Genomic DNA, 16,976 nt, shown 5'->3' on the forward strand with positions numbered 1-16,976 from the left:
TCTCTCGCTATCTTGAGTAGAATTGAACTTTGAGCCCTGTCTTCTGCACATCACTGTTGAGATTAGGTGGCTCCAAGTTTTTTCCATGTAGATTAAAAATAAAAAGCATCCTTGAGTTGCATGGCCTTTGTGGTTCTGGAAAAGGGAAGAGTGTTTTCTGTCCATACACATGTGCTTGGGAAAAGTTCATCCATTTTCTCTCTCTGGTGTTCCTACCACTTGGAAAATGAAATAACTGAGTGTTTTCACTTCATAAGAGTAGAAATGAATGTCAGCTGATGATCAGACACCCCACTCTGTAAAAATGGCCACTACCTGTCTCTGAGCCCATCTCCAATGCACGATGTGGATGTCAGAAATATTTTGTTCTTTTCCACTTAGAATATTATCCGGTTGTCACCATCCCACCGGGCGCCCGCAGCATCGAGGTCCAGGAGCTTCAGATATCCTCCAGTTACCTCGCCGTCCGAAGCCTCAGTCACAAGTATTACCTCACAGGGGGCTGGAGCATCGACTGGCCAGGGGAGTTCGCCTTCGCGGGGACTGTGTTTGAGTACCAGCGCACCTTCAACCACCCCGAACGCCTGTCCGCGCTGGGACCCACCAATGAGACCCTGGTCTTTGAAGTAAGCCCCTTCTCTTTATTCAGTTCTCAGTGCCTCTTGCGGAATTTATAGTGATGACCCCGATTTGAGCTAGCTTAAAAAAAATCCTAGTTCAAATTTGTTTCCTAATAGGCTAAATCTCAAAATGCAAAGGGAAAAAGACAGCAACTCCATTTGGGGGAAGAGGGCAGGGATCCAATGGGTCCCAGAGAGAATGTGTTGATTTCACATTTTCACATTGATGCAGATGCCAACCTTTCACGGGTACACTTGGCTGTTCTGAATGCTGAGGAATATACAAGGAATCATCTTTACATGATTCCAGTTTGTCTGTGTCTGCTGTTGGGATCATCCATTGTGGCTGTTCGTCACATAGATCCACTGGCCTAGGAGGCAGAGTGATGTAACAGAGAGCACACTTGCTTGATGTCAAGAAAGTTTTAGTCATAGCAAACCACCTTACTTTTGTAAGCTATCATTTCTTTAGAGGTGAGAAAAGAAAAAAAATAATAAGTGGGTAATGATGAGGTTAATAAAAACAGCCACCATGTCTGCAAATGACTCTGTAACGCAATTATCATGGGTACATTTTCTTTGGTCCTCGTCACGTCTCTGGGTTTGCTTTTTCCAGTTTGTAAAATGGGGCTGATCGTGTGCTTTCAGAGGCACGTGATTTGCTTGAGGTTGTGTAGAAGTCGTGGCCACCATGTACTGAGGACTCATGTAACCAGGCACTCCTGTTAGTCACGTGGAGTTTCAATTTCTCACTTGCAAAATTGGGATAGAAAACCTACCTCACTGACTTGCCAGAAAAATAAGCAATGAAATGTGAAGAAATGTTAAAAGATTTGCCTAACTCACATAGCTAGGAAAAAAGCAGAGTTGAATTGGAGTCCAAATCTTTTCCATCTACAAGTATGATATCTGCCCTTAGTCCAGTCATACTGCTATGCTCTTCTGGAATCAAGGAAACATAAGCTTAATTCAACTATTATTATTATTTAAGGTACTAGTCTTCAACATTTACTAAGGAAGATGAATAAAAAAAGATAGTTTAAAAGTATGACTACATATAACTTTTTTCCCCCTTGAAGGGACCTATTTTATTTTATTTTAATTTTTGCTATGAAATACATTTTTTTTTTTTTTTTTGGCTGTGTTGGGTCTTCGTTGCTGCACGCGGGCTTTCTCTATTTGCAACGAGCAAGGGCTACTCTTCATTGTGGTGTGCAGGCTTCTCATTGCGGTGGCTTCTCTTGTTGTGGAGCACGGGCTCTAGGTGTATGGGCTTCAGTAGTTGCAGCACGCGGGCTCAGTAGTTGTGGCATGCAGGCCCTAGAGCGCACGGGCTTCGGTAGTTGCGGTGCGCGGGCTCTAGGGTGCACGGGCTTCAGTAGTTGTGGTGCGTGGGCTCAGTAGCTGCGGCTTGTGGGCTCTAGAGCTCAGGCTCAGTAGTTGTGGCACACGGGCTTAGTTGCTCCACGACATGTGGGATCTTCCCCGACCAGGGATCGAACCCGTGTCCCCTGCATTGGCAGGCGGATTCTTAACCACTGCGTTTTTTATTTTTTTAATTTTTATTTTATATTAGAGTATATTTGATTAACAATGTTGTGTTAGTTTCAGGTGTACAGCAAAATGATTCGGTTGTACATATACATGTATCTATTCTTTTTCAAATTATTTTCCCATTTAGGTTAATACAGAGTATTGAGCAGAGTTCCCTGTGCTATACAGTAGGTCTTTGTTGGTTATCTATTTTAAATATAACAGTGTGTACATGTCAATCCCAAACTACCAATCTATCTCTTCTCCCCACCCTTCCCCCTGGCAACCATAAGTTCATTCTCTAAGACTATGAGTCTATTTCTGTTTTGTAAATAAGTTCATTTGCATCTTTTTTTTAGATTCTCCATATAAGCGATATCATATGATATTTGTTTTTGTCTGTCTGACTTACTTCACTTAGTATGATAATCTCTAGGTCCATCCATGTTGCTGCAAATGACATTATTTCATTCTTTTTAATGGCTGAGTAATATTCCATTGTATATAGACTAAACATAACTTTGGATTCTAAGTCAGATGTTGTACCCATCGTATGGTTAAGAGTACAGACTTGTAATTAGCTATGTAACTTGGACAAGTATCTTGACCTCTGTGTCACTTAATGTCCACATTTGTAAAAATGGGCAAACAATACCAGGTAACTGTCAGTGCTAGCATAAGAAGAATTTAAGATAACTTCAGTGCTTACAGAGTGCTTGGCACATAATGTTTCTAACTGTTACCATACTTCTGCCTTCTGAGCATATAACAGATATATTTTTAAAAAACCTAAACCTCAGACCATGATGAGCAAACTGGCAACCACAGGCCAAATCCAGCTCCCAGATCTTCATAATTTTCAAAAAATGGATCAGAGGTTTAATATCAGGTGATTTCTTATAAAAATATAGATTTTGACATCTTTTATGAAAAAGGAACTTCTGGTCCCAGTAGATATTTGAGTTTGCAACCCTGGCCCTAGGTCTTGACCATGAGTTAATTTCCCATTATCTTGTGAACTTGAGATACTAGGTCCTGTCATCTCTGTCAGTGTGATAGAAGGTCCCGCAAAGATTTCACAATTGAGAGCAGCTGTCTTTAGGAAATATTCTTCCAACCCCCTCAGGTCTTTTTTTTTTATATTGGAGTATAGTTGATTTACAATGTTGTGTTAGTTTCAGGTGTACAGCAAAGTGATTCAATTATACATATACCTGTATCTATTCTTTTTCAGATTGTTTACCCATATAGGTTATTACAGAGTATTGAGTAGAGTTCCTTGTGCTATACAGTAGGCCCTTGTTGGTTATCTACTTTATATATAGTAGTGTGTGTGTGTAAATCCCAAGCTCCTAATTTTTGTGTGTGCATGTTTACATATTTATTTTTTTAACATCTTTATTGGAGTATAATTGCTTTACAACGGTGTGTTAGTTTCTGCTTTATAACAGTGAATCAGCTATACATATACATATATCCCCATATCTCCTCCCTCTTGCATCTCCCTCTCACCCTCCCTATCCCACCCCTCAAGGTGGACACAAAGCACCGCCAAGCTTCTAATTTATCCCTCCCTGCCACATTTCCCCTTTGGTAACCATAAGTTTGTTTTCTAAATCTGCATGATTGTTTTATAAATAAGTTCATTTGTATAATTTTTAAAAAATTAGATTCCCTATATGAGTGATATCATATGATATTTGTCTTTCTCTGTCTGACTTACTTCACTTAGTATGGTAATCTCTAGGTCCATCCATGTTGCTGCTGCAAATAGCATTATTTCATTCGTTTTTATGGCTGAATAGTATTCCATTGTATTTATGTACCACATCTTCTTTATCCATTCCTCTATTGATGGACATTTAGGTTGCTTCCATGTCTTGGCTGTTGTAAATAGTGCTGCAATGAATATTGGGGGTCCATGTATCTTTTCGAACCATGGTTTTCTCTGGATAAATGCCCAGGAGTGGGAATGCTGGATGATATGGTAGTTCTATTTTTAGTTTTTTAAGGAACCTCCATACCGTTCACCATAGTGGCTGCACCAATTTACATTCCCACCAACAGTGTAGGAGGGTTCCCTGTTCTCCACACCGTCTCCAGCATTTATTGTTTGTAGACTTTTTGATGATGGCCATTCTGACAAGTGCGAGCTGATACCTTGTTGTAGTTTTGATTTGTATTTCTCCCATAATTCGTGATGTTGAGCATCTTTTCGGCCATCTGTATGTCTTCTTTGGAGAAATGTCTATTTAGATCATCTGCCCATTTTTTGATTGGGTTGTTTCTTTTATTTCAGAAGATGAGATTAGGAACCCCAAATCAAATTGGACTATTGTTAGGGTAGTTTGGAGCTCAACAGTGAATCAAGGCCCTAAAATCACCCTGTAATTACACCTAAGGCATAGGAATTGAACTTTCTGGTTAAAGATTTTGAGACTTTTTATTCAGTCCTAATTTTTTAGATGGATATGTTTATTTCTTTTCTATCAAGCATTTGAGCAGCAAACATCTTTTCCATTTCTTTAGAAAAGGTATATTTTCTTTAGAGAGGTATATTTAGCTTGCAAGGGATTAGTTTTAGAGCAACATGGTTTCATTAGTTTTGCCACGAGGCCTTTGATCCATCTCTAAGCAGATGTACACAAACCAAGTTCTGTGGCTAGAAAGTTACCAAATTGGAAGGTGGGTGTCTCTCAGAGCTTCTGCCCCGGGCAACCAGAACTAAGTCCAAATGATTCCTCATGAGAAATATGCATTTTACTACTTGATGACAAGCAGCCATTTTTTGTTGTTGCTGTTTCTCTGTCCAATTTTCTTCATAATCACAAAGCCATTCCGGTAGGCTTTCACAGTTCTGTGTGTAATTTAAGGTTTGCTGTTAAACATACGTTATCTGCAGGAAAACCACAACAAAGAATGAGACAAGAAGTGATGGAAAGTGCAAAGCAGAATCACAGAGTTCCTTCTGACTTTCATGTTTAGAACCTGAATGTCCCCTGTCATTGTCTGTGTTGATCAAATTGACCAGATAATGGCCACATTGTCACCGAACGCTATGCCAGCCTGAAGCTGAGAATTTTTATTTGGGCTTTGCTTAATTGAAGCGTAACTCCTTATCTCACTCATCTCCATTATTTAGTGCTGATTAAAACTAAATCTTTGGACTGTTCACCAGGTCCAAACATTTTCCTGATGATTAGGAGCTATTTTTGAGAAATGGAAGGGTGGCCTCAGTTGGTGATGGAGTTCTGCAAAATCGGTCAGGTTCGTCATCTATTTTCTTGCAAGTACAGGGAATTCCCAGGCGGTCCAGTGGTTAGGACTCCTCTTTCTCTTTGCCGAGGGCCTGGGTTCAATCCCTGGTCGGGGAACTAAGATCCCACAAGCCGTGGGGCACAGCCAGAAAACAAACTAAGAAACAAACAAAAACAGCTGGATTGTCCTTGCAAATACAGACAGCTCCTTGGGGGAAAAACACAAACACACAAACAATCAAAATGTAAGGATAAATTATTGGATAGATCTAGTAAAATTATAAAAACATAAAGTCTTCCCCAGGTTCAACTGGATATGTACGGTTTTATAAAATAATTTTCACTACTATATAAATAGGGTAAAAACTATAATAAGATCTCTATAAATACAAAATTGTAGTTTCACCACAATGCAGTAAGGTCACATTTGCTTAGCTATTGTTTTTACAAAGTCTTACTTTATGTATACATTCTACTTACAGATTCCATGAAAGCTTCAATTGATGTCCTAAGAATGTGAATTGTCTGAAAATATTCCAGAGGGAAACATGTATGATTAATTGGTCATGCCTTGCTTGTATTTTTTAAAGGAGTTATGGTTTCATTCAAAACTTGCAACTATTTTAGGAGATTTTTAAAAATCCAATCCAGTAACCTAGTATTATGTCTATTTTATCTTTTCAAAGAATTTGGGCTAATGACTTTAATATTTAAATTGTACTTTATTGCTCTCAGGAGAACATCATCAAATTTCAGGTCGGTGTTTATCGCATGCTCATGCCTTTCCAAAATCGAGAGAACACAGTGACTTTAAAAACTGAAAATCACAATAAGAGATAAATTACATTTTCCAAAACTAGGCTATATATCAACATCCAAGTAATCCATGGCCTTCTTCTTTAAAGGAAGTTAAATAAAGTTCATATGCCTTTCCATGCAACTATGAATTGAACCAAAATGAATACTTTTGTAGCCAAAAATATGTTCAGTCCAATACGAAATGTTGAATGTGTTTCACAATCCTGTGGGATGATGAAAGTGGGAACCTACCAAAATGGAAAGTGCTGTTCTATCCACAGAAAGTATAAGTCTGTGAAAGAAAGCACTTTCTCTCTTGGCCACTTAAAATGACTGCACGTTCACTGAGCTCGTATTATAGTGTAAAATTCAGCAGAAGGGTGTGTTTGCCAGAACACATGAGGATGGCAGTGTAAGGATAATGTCCCTTTTTATATCTCATTCATTTATTTTAATCAGATCCTCCCACTATCTTAGCTAAGTCTTATCTTCAACTACTTTGGCATGTGTTGATTTAGGTAGCTACCTTCAAAGCAGTATTCCTCTGTTTATTTCCTCTTGACATCTGATAAAAGAAAACTAAACTTTTGTTGAGTGCCCATTTGTGCCCAGCCCTATATAGACATTGGAGATACACCAATGGTTAAGACATAAATCATGTCACCAAATCATTATAGTCTCAGGTCTTTAAGAAATGTAAAGAGCGAGTTTTGGTATGTTGATCCCATTCTTTTTGGAAGCAACGTGGGTCTGAACAGGGAACATCTCTATAAATAGTTGGTGATACAGGTCACTCAGATACTACTCTGTCACTTTGCATGAGTCACTTAAGCTATCTGAGGCCCAATCTTCTCATTTGGGAAATGATTTCCCCAGACTAAACTGATGTCTTCTACTCTGTCCTGTAACACTGTCTTGAAGCACTTCTAAGCACCTGAAACCCTATATTGCCGAAAGATGACTTAACTCCTCTTCGTAGATTCCACAATTGGCATAGTATCTGGAACATCGTGGTCACTCAAAAACAAAAATTTACTGAATGAATGACATCCGATGATAAAATTCATTCATTCATTTGAAGAGTAGAAGGACTTCCCTGGTGGCACAGTGGATAAGACTCCGCGTTCACGATGCAGGGGGCCCAGGTTCGAGCCCTGGTCAGGGAACTAGATCCCACATGCATGCCGCAACTAAGAGTTCTCATGCCACAACTAAGGAGCCCACGAGCCGCAACTAAGGAGCCTGCCTGCCGCAACTAAGGAGCCCACCTCCTGCAACTAAGGAACCCACCTCCTGCAACTAAGACCTGGTGCAACCAAATAAATAAATATTAAAAATAAAAAAATAAATAGTAGAATCTTCTTTCCAAAGTTGAAAAATCATACATGGAGACAATAAATCAAGTGAAAGGAGACTTTCTCTGACCATAGTCAAGAGTGACAGGGCCCAGAGGCCAGCCTCTCCTCCCCATTTCTGCCCTTCTGTCCCAAACCACAGTCGTAATCTGAAGTTCTCTGAAAGGCTTAGACTTCTGCGGTACACATTTTAAAAACCACTGGATTTCATCATCATCATTAGGACTAGTCCTAGAATTGTACAGTTGAAAGTTAAGTACAGTGAAGGGCATTTAAATATTGAAATTTGATCTCCTCAATTGCATTTGAGGAATCGATCTGCTTTCTAAAAGGCTTGCCTTTCCCAAAGTGAATAATTTACACATAAGAACTTGCTGACCAGTTAGCTCACAGTTGATTTACCTTAATCTGGGAGAACAGCAACTTGCCCTCCCAGGGTGGTGGGTTTAACAGGTCTTTTCACTTATTTCTGGGTGTTTTCTAGTGCAAGGCAGGGGTAATGCAGTCCTGGGACAGATTGACTGCTGTCAGTTAACCTCAAGAAATAAGTGCATGGCCTGACACAAAAGTGTCTTCTGCTTCTGGTTATTTTTAATGTCAAAACTTTACAGAATGTCTTCATAGGGAAGCTCAGTTTAAATGGAAAACAGATTTTCACTTTTATCACCAAGTCATGTGCCTGCCCAATTTTCAAATACAGTCTCTGTTACAAACCTTCATTCTTCTCGGAACCCGGATTCTACATGGTCCAACATTAGCAACAGGTGGATGTCAATCTAGACTGAGCTGGCTCCTTAATTTCCTCAGTGGCCAAGAGGAAATTCCTAAGGGTAATCAAGGATTTATATGATTGTCTGAGGTCTTAAATTTTTAGGCATTATTTAAGTCCATCAATCAGCTTTTTATTTTGAAGTACAGACATCCATATACATGTAAATGACTTGGAGAAATGGAGCTAATGTTCATGACCCTGTATCATATTTCTGCATTGCCCAGGGGAAAATGACTCACACACGTGCACACCCCAGCACAGAAAGAAATCAATATTGATTTGGCAACCATATACTTTCTGAGATCACTACAGACACAGTTATTATAAACTAGATAATTTCCACATCTTTCTTTATTTCAGCTTATCCCCTACAACGTGAGTCTGGCATAGAGTCTAAGGAATTTCTCATTGAACTAGTGCACTCATTAGTCATCTGAAAGATTTAAAAGTCAGCTTATATTTCAATAGTCTTCAGGATACTATGCATAGACCTACCATATTTATTTTAACTGGGTTTGGGAACACAAGCAAAACTAAATCTCTGCACATCACGTAAATAAATTTGTGTGTGTGTGTGTGTGTGTGTCTTGTACAAGGAATTAAATTTTGAAGTGGTAGAAATGTGAAAACTGAAGTTCAGAGTTGAAATTTACCCATGCCTTCGTGGAAAAATAATCATTTAATCTGAAGTAGACGTCTATATGCTGGACGTTTTGAGTATGGCTGAAAATTTAATGTTTTTCCGTTTTGAGATTGAGCTATCGGTAACATAAGGTCACTGGTTTTGTCCTCTGTGTAAGTGCAGTGCAAAAGGCCCATTTAAGATATAATTTTAGGGAGCCTTGGCAATGAGAATGGAAAACACAAAAATTCTCTTTTTTTTTTTCATGATTAGTGAAGGTGTCCACTTAGAGATGATACATTCTTTAGAAGTGACTGAAGATCAGCTTTTTTGCTAGCTGATGCACACTCTCACACTCTCTCTCCCCCCTTCTCCCCACCTCCCCGCCTCCCCCTTCCCCCTCTCGTGTCCCTCCCTCCCTTTTCTCCTTCCTCTCCTTTATTCTCTTTCTCTGTCTCTGTTTCTCTCTGTCTCTGTTTCTCTCTATCTGTCTCTCTCTCACACACAACAGTGAATGAGTCATATTCTCCATCAAACTGTCATGCAGTTGGAGGGTAGGTGAGGAAATTCATCATGAGTGTTTCATTTATAAAGTAACTTCATCTCTGTCTGATAAACAGTGAGTCAGGACGACATGATAACACAGGTTGCTAGTCTAGGACTGAAATATGATCACCTGTGTTTTTACAGCATTCCTTTTTTTTTAAAAAAAAGGTCTTAAAAATGAAAGCTCTCCTTTATGTTAAGGATTTTTTTTTTCTGTCTCTGTTAAGGGGCAAAAGGGGGTGTTTAACTCTTTGAAAACCCTTTCCCAATTAATCGTGTACCAAGAGAGAATCCTGCAGCTGACAAATACAGCAGCCTTTGTAATGACAGTAAGTGAGAAATAGGTTAACCACAGGCCAGTTTCAAGGCAGAAAAAGACATCTAAAGAAAATTACTATAATAAACAACTTCCTCCACTCTTTGGCAAAAGGAGATGATGGGGTGGCGGGGGACCAGGCAGACAGGCACGTTGATCACTGAGTTGACCGTGTGCAAGCATCGCTGACAGAGACTTACCTTCTCATCCAGCTCCTTCCTTGTGACCCTGCTGTCTGCATCCCCCGCCCCCCGCAAGGGGAAGGGGCTGAAATGAGTAAAGATGTGCCTCACGATAAAATCAGTGTAAGGGAAAGGAGATTATCCAAGGAGCAGGGATGGAGTGAAGACACAAAACACAAAAGAGGCAAAGAAGTAATGGAGAATAAATTCAGAACAGATGATAGGAAACTCCAGACTCCAGAGGACGATTCATATGTGCTTTCATGATGCCACATCATTTGTCTAGAGATTGCCATTTGCTATTTGAAGTGCAGGCCTCCAGTTAATTCATGGCAAATACTTCTGTGACAGGTCGGAGAACACTATTTCTCTTCACTAAACTCTGAGGAATGTTGATGAGTTGAATTAGAACTGTAGTCGGGGTTCAATGTGTCAGCCCACACCTTTGAAGCTGCCTCACAGATGTACTTCCAAGGCCCCGATCGGGGTCTTTGTGGTGCTGTGTCTTGTCAAATCCAACTCACTCACACCTAATAGCAGTGGTGATACCTGGTCATGTTTTTCAGGCTTTAAAGCAAACAAGAAGGCAAAGACAACTGGCTGATTTTTCACATCACGAGGCTTCCAAAAAATCACAGGATTATACAAAAACAGGAATTCACACTACAAAACTATCCCTTCCCTGACTTAGTCAACACGTAATGTACGGCGAAATTCATCATTTATCGGAAGGGGTCGGTCAGTCTATAAAGTAGGTTGTATTTCAGCGGTTAAAACAATGGTGAAATCCAACAGTTCTATAAATGCAGGGGAAAATGGATTGAGGAGATTAAAAATCATGTATCCTTAAGTCAGATATTAGCGTGTTCAAGAAACAACATTTTCAGGTTGGAACCCGATAGCACAATGTAAATGTTATAGCATGCTCTTGGATCCCGGTGACAACGTCTTTTCAACGGTTCATCCAGTCTTTAGAACTTTAAATTAGAATCCTAGATGTGACGTTTCAGAGCTGGAGATGCAGTGTCCCAAGAGTTAAGATGTCAGGTTTGGGAGTCGGACAATATCAGAGACTTGAGTTCCCAGTGTTGCTACTTACTAGCTACGTGGCCTTGTGTATTGGTGCATTCATCTACAGTACTAAGATATTAACAGCACTGTGCCTTCCTCACAGTATTGTTATCAGCTTTATTTTTTTTTTTTAATATTTATTTATTTGGTTGCCTCAGGTCTTCGTTGCGGCAGGCAGGCTCCTTAGTTGTGGCTCGAGGGCTCCTTAGTTGCGGCTTGCCGGCTCCTTAGTTGCGGCATGCATGTGGGATCTAGTTCCTGGACCAGGGATCAAACCCGGGCCCCCTGCTTTGGCAGCGCAGAGTCTTATCCACTGTGCCACCAGGGAAGTCCCGAGTGTTGTCAGCTTTAAATGAGATAATGCTTGTACAGTGCTTTGCCTGGCATAACACACTAAGTATTGCTGCTATTATTTTTTAAAGCGATCAAGTACATTACTGAAGACAAGAAATAAGCTTCCAAGCATGCACTAAATAAAAAGTCGGTCTTCAGAACCTATGCATAACTCTTTAGTTTCCATGGGAGAATTAGGACAACTTCCTTAAAAGGAAAAATGGGCCTTAAGTAATGAAACAAAAATGAAGCTGATTGAAGGCATTTATAGTTTGCACATTACAAATTAAAAGTGGGAGTGACAGAAAGCAAGCTGTTTACCCAAGACTACTCAATGTGTCCTTTGTTTTAACTTTGTGTGCCCCAAGCGGAACCTGCATCCCCCTTCCTTCGGAGGGCAGTTGGTAGAGTCCAGCCCCATCGTCTGTGGTTTTCCAACTTAAGAAGCTGTAAATTTTATAGCTCCGCACCCTGCGGTCAGAGCCGCTGAGTGCTGTGTCTGAAGTCAGGTGGTTGGTGTGTTAAAGGTAGACACTGAACAGTTCTACTGAGGACCTGGAAGCATTTAAGGAGGTTGCTTGCCAACTGTAAGTTAGAGACCCAGTGCCAGTTGGCTGGAAAATCCTCTGGACTAAGTCCAGTTAAGTAGACTGAATTGCTGGCGGTCTTTCCAAACTTGTGCATTTCACAGCTGGGCTATACAGTCCGACAGGCAGCACGGGGCGTTATTGTGATGTTATGCTATGATGGGGGGTGGGGGAGGGTTGTGGCATCCATGTGACCTGGAGGGCCTTTGTGTTCTCCACTAGTGCTGAAAAAAGTTATTGACTGCGCTTGACAGGGTCACTGAAAATATTTCTAAATAGATGTGAGTGATGGGAATTAGCATTTTCAAATGACGTATTGTTTCAGATGTGTTCGTTCCTCGGCATCCGCAGAGGCAGTTAGAATCTTAGCTATGCGGTTATCACACGTCGTCCCACGGTCCTGCTTCCGAGCTTCGGGTGGGTCGCACTGTCTGTGGTCAAGGTGATGGTCATGGTCACACTGAGGTACTTAGGTATAGCCAAGCCTGCCAAATTAGTGGGTGTCATCTCCACTAAGAGGAGTGGGCAAAGTCATTGTTAGACCACAGGACCATTTAGAATTTGGAACATTTTTAATTGTGTCTTAAAACTGATGCAGGTGAGAAAACCTCAGCCTTAAGGTTGGGCAGAGGTGGCTTCATGGACGTGGAACCCGCAAAGTCACAGGGGACCTTGGACCCAGAAGTGCCTTATGTTTGGTTTACTGTTCTGTTGTCACCAGCTTGAAATCCTTAATCATTTTTTTAAACAAGGGGCCTTGCATTTCCATTTTGCTCTGGGCCCCGCAAATTATGTAGCCATTCCTGAGGGTGGGATTGACTTTTTTTTTCTTTTTTTAACAAAGTCCAGTCTTTTTTCAGAATGGGGTAAAGAAGGGACTTAGAGATTCTTTCAGCCAGACGATCAGTCTATTTCCGAAGGATTCGCTATTGCAAGCATCAAACAGTAAAAGATAAGACAACTGCTGTGTATTCCATTCTTGGTTACTTTGTTCCTCATACAGGATTAGGAAAAGAGCAGAGAATGCCTAAATTATCATAGAGAAGCAAATAATGTAATTGGCAAATACTCATCTTTTATATATTTGATCTTGGTGTCTATTTGTTTAAATAATTACTTTCTTTAAGAAGGCTTTATGAGCTGATGTTAAAGTAAATTCTAAAGTCAGCTTTCTGCTGGTTTATACAAATATTGTCTTTCAACCTACATGATTACACATAGAACTCTCCTGTGACCTTACAGATACACACACATTATAGTGAAGCCGTGAGTCATTTGATTTTTTTTAAAGTTGAGAGTCTTATTCATTTGTGCATTCAATGAATGCATTAATATGTCCAACAAACAAAATATAAACAATATGTCCTGTAGGCCATTGGCTATAGAACTATACTAGTAATATGACAATAATCAGCTACGACATATGTTATGAGTTAGTAATTTAAAGTTGCATAATTTTGTGCACATTTACAGTAAATCGTGGGAGTTATTTCTCTTCTTGCCGTGGCTGCATAAGTACGCTTCTTTTATTACCTTGATAGTATGAAATGGATTAGTTGCCTTCTTGCTATTAACTACTTTTAGCTCAGACGTTTTACTTTTCAGAGGATCTTTACATATTTTTGCTTCACCTAAGGGAAGGAAGGTGGGAAACTCAATATAAAAGTTTGTCCTTTTGGGGGGAATAGAAATCCTCAAAGAAAACAAATTCTTTTGGTCTTTTGTGGCTTCTTGGCGGGAATCATCACCAAAATACTTCATTAATTAAGTAACAGCTACACAGTTTCCTCAGGTAGTCATGTGATCCCCTTCCCCCCAAGTTCACAGTAACATTTGATTTCCCTTGGCAGGTTATATGGCACTTTGTTTTTAACCTCTTAAGTAACGATATTATTTTTAAGCGTGGATGTGTCCATCTCCTCCGCTAGAGAATATGGCTTTTCCTCATCCCTAGAGAGCCATGATTATGGAAATCCAAAGAGATGATGGCGGCTTAGACCAAGGAAGCAACAGTAGCAATAGATAAAGTGAGACGTGGTCAGATTTGAGTAATATTGAAAGTAAAGACAACACCATTTCTTGGTCGATTAGGTGTGGGGTGTGAGTAAAAGAGAGGAGATCAACTTTCTATTTTAGCCTGAACAATTAGAAGGATTGGGTTGCCATTTTGTGAGACTGGGAAGAACAGCCTTTCAGAGAACAGGGAGGAAAATCCCGAGTTCGTTGTTGGACTTTGTTTACCTTTTAAACATTCAAGTAGAGATGCTCAATAGACAGTTAACTATGTGAATGTGGAGGTCAGAGGATGGGTTTCATTTACAGCTGTGCTGTCCCATATGGTAGCCACTACTCACATGTGGTTCTTTAAGTTTAGATTTAGATTAAATTAAACATAACGTTTTATTCTTCAATCACAATGTATACTAGTGCTCAAGAGCCACATGTGGCTTGCGGCTGCCACATGGAACAACACAGGTTTATAGTATAATACTTGTCATCATTGCAGAAAGTTCTATTGGAAAGCGCTGGTGTAGAGTTACAAATTTGGGAGTGGTCAACCTGTAGATTGCACTTAAACTACAGGACTGGATGAGATCACCTAGAGGGGTGAGTATAGAAAAACAAGAGGTCGAGAGGTTGGAAGTCAATTTGACATTGAATCATTAGGAAATAAGGATTCAGCAAAAGAAACTAGGAATGAAGGTCGGTCGGTCAGTAAGGGAGGAAAAGAACTGAAATGATGGGTTTCTAATAGCGAAAACAGGAGGAAGTGATCAGCTATGTCCAGTGCTTGTGATTGGTTGAGTAAGACAAAGCCGTTGACTGTTGGAAGTGACAAGGTGCCCTTGAAAGACAGGTTTCAGTGATGTGGTGCGGAGGGATGCCTGAGAAAGAGGGACCACGGGAGAATGAGGAATATGCGGAGATCCAAAGTCAAGGCAACTCTTAGAGGGATTTTTGCTATAAAGGGAAACAGTGAATGTGAGCTGGAAGTGTATGTAGAGGTGAGATCATTTTTTTCCTCTTGAGATGAGGGATATAATAGCATGTTCATGTGCTTATCGAGTGATCCAATAGACAGGGACATTTCAATAAGGCTCAAGAGAGAGGGGATGACACTAGCAGTGATGCCCTTAAGTGGGTGAGGGAAGATGGGATCCACGGCAATAGTGGACAACCCGGGCTGAGCATCCTGGGAGGAGCCAGGACAGGACATCCTGGGTAACAGAAGGAGAGGAGGAATGTGTGGGTCCAGATGCAGAAACACATTTGATGGGAGAGAGTGCCTACGTTCTCTTCTTGGTGGTAGGATCAATAATATTTTATGGATTGCTTTACTGGAAGCCTAGGGAAACTTGACATCTTGGTTGTTTTTGTTTGTTTAATAGTGATGACACTTTGACCTTCACAGTCCTTTTTTTTCCTCCCTCTCTTAAATGCATCCTGCTGTTCACAGCAACATTTTAAAATTTTTACAGTGAAACCACATGCCATGTATGGCCTAGGTTCTAGAATCTGTCTAAAAGGTAAAAGTAGACTATATTTCAAATGCTCATTGAAAATGTGCTAAACCACTCTTAAATCACCAGAACATAAGTCCTTGGCATTGAAAAGGCAAGAACTAAAGTTATTTTTTCTTTTCTTTGCATTTCTACTGAGGATCCCTTTCCCCTGCGGCAGTGGAAGTCAGGATCTAGTCTGAATGTGGGGTGGGGTGGTACTAGGAAGTGGAGCTAAGTGAGTGGATTTCTGTCTCTATCACGCTTGCCCTTGAATTTGTCTATCTTATGTGCATGTGTGATGCAACTCCATTCTATTGTAATATCATCCTGATCTTGAGCCTTAGCTCACTCTAACTCTGATACATTTCACCTGTGTTTTACTGCCATGCTTGCACACGTGGTGTGCTGCGTTACTTTCTTCCCTACAAGATCTCTGCATTACTACTGCATAAAGAAAATAGCAACCAAAAGTGTTACATTTGAGATATCACTTTAACTCAAGGAGAAATTGAGTTGAAATATCCATGAGCATCAGTATTACCTTCTGGATGTGAAATTCCTCTCAAAATTCTAGCTTGATTGTGAATAAAGCTCTAAAGTGTCTCTGTTTACATAATATCACATGAAGACATTAACAAAAACACTGCAAAAAATCTCAAATAAGAAAAGCATTCTATTTATTCAAAATATATGAAATGTTATAACATAACTGAACACATGATTCCAAGAACAGTTTGTATCACTTAGCTGCAAAAATAAGAAAAGCAAAGACTAGAAAGATCCTCGGAATTCAAAGACTCCTAAGACCTTGATTTTGAGAAGGTTTTCATTGGTGACTAATGAGAATTCGGCATTTGTTGATTTTAATGGTACTACCTGTTGTGTTTTGTTTGCTTTTTGTTTTGGATGGGGGTGAGGGAAACTAAGACCCATCTATTAACAATTTGGTTGTTTCTGGGGGCCACCAGGATTTGTTTTGTTGGATGACAAATGATGACTACACCATGGAATCTTCAGAGCAAGCCATAATACTTCTGGAGACATTTAAGCTAATAGCAAAGTGGAAACCATTTTGTAGTATCCTAAGGAGCGGTCTGGTATAAGGAGGTCCTTGAACTGCTGCCACCCACCCAACTTTAATTGAGGTGGGATCCCACCAGATAGAGATAGAGCCAGGAGTTCCTATTTTTAACTGGAAACCTGCTTTGCTTCTTGGCCATGAATGCCCAGTTCTGGTGGTAACACACGTTTTTCACAAGACACGGGTTGGGAGAAAACCAGCTGTTTGTATTCATGCTTTGAGCTTGAAAGAAAAAACAAAGAGAAGTAGTTAAGAAAAGAGAGGATCAGGAAGGGAGGCAAATAATGTGTTTGCCTACACCAAAAACGAGGTGATATCCAGACATAGAAAACAAACTTATGGTTACCAAAGGGGAAAGGGGTGGGGGGGAGGGATAAATCAGGAGCTTGGGATGAACAGA

At 40.2% G+C, this 16,976-nt stretch overlaps 1 protein-coding gene across 1 annotated transcript in view; it reads left to right on the forward strand.

Moving 5' to 3' along the window:
- ADAMTS18 (ADAM metallopeptidase with thrombospondin type 1 motif 18) overlaps positions 1-16,976 on the forward strand; it is a 152,192-nt gene that overhangs the window by 106,978 nt on the left and 28,238 nt on the right. Inside the window, exon 15 of the mRNA XM_061173193.1 lies at positions 382-626. Coding sequence (XP_061029176.1) covers positions 382-626 — 245 coding nt within the window. The remainder of the gene's footprint in view (positions 1-381; positions 627-16,976) is intronic.

The sequence above is a fragment of the Eubalaena glacialis genome, chromosome 18 (genome assembly GCF_028564815.1).
Source record: "Eubalaena glacialis isolate mEubGla1 chromosome 18, mEubGla1.1.hap2.+ XY, whole genome shotgun sequence".
Classification (NCBI taxonomy): Eukaryota; Metazoa; Chordata; class Mammalia; order Artiodactyla; family Balaenidae; genus Eubalaena; species Eubalaena glacialis.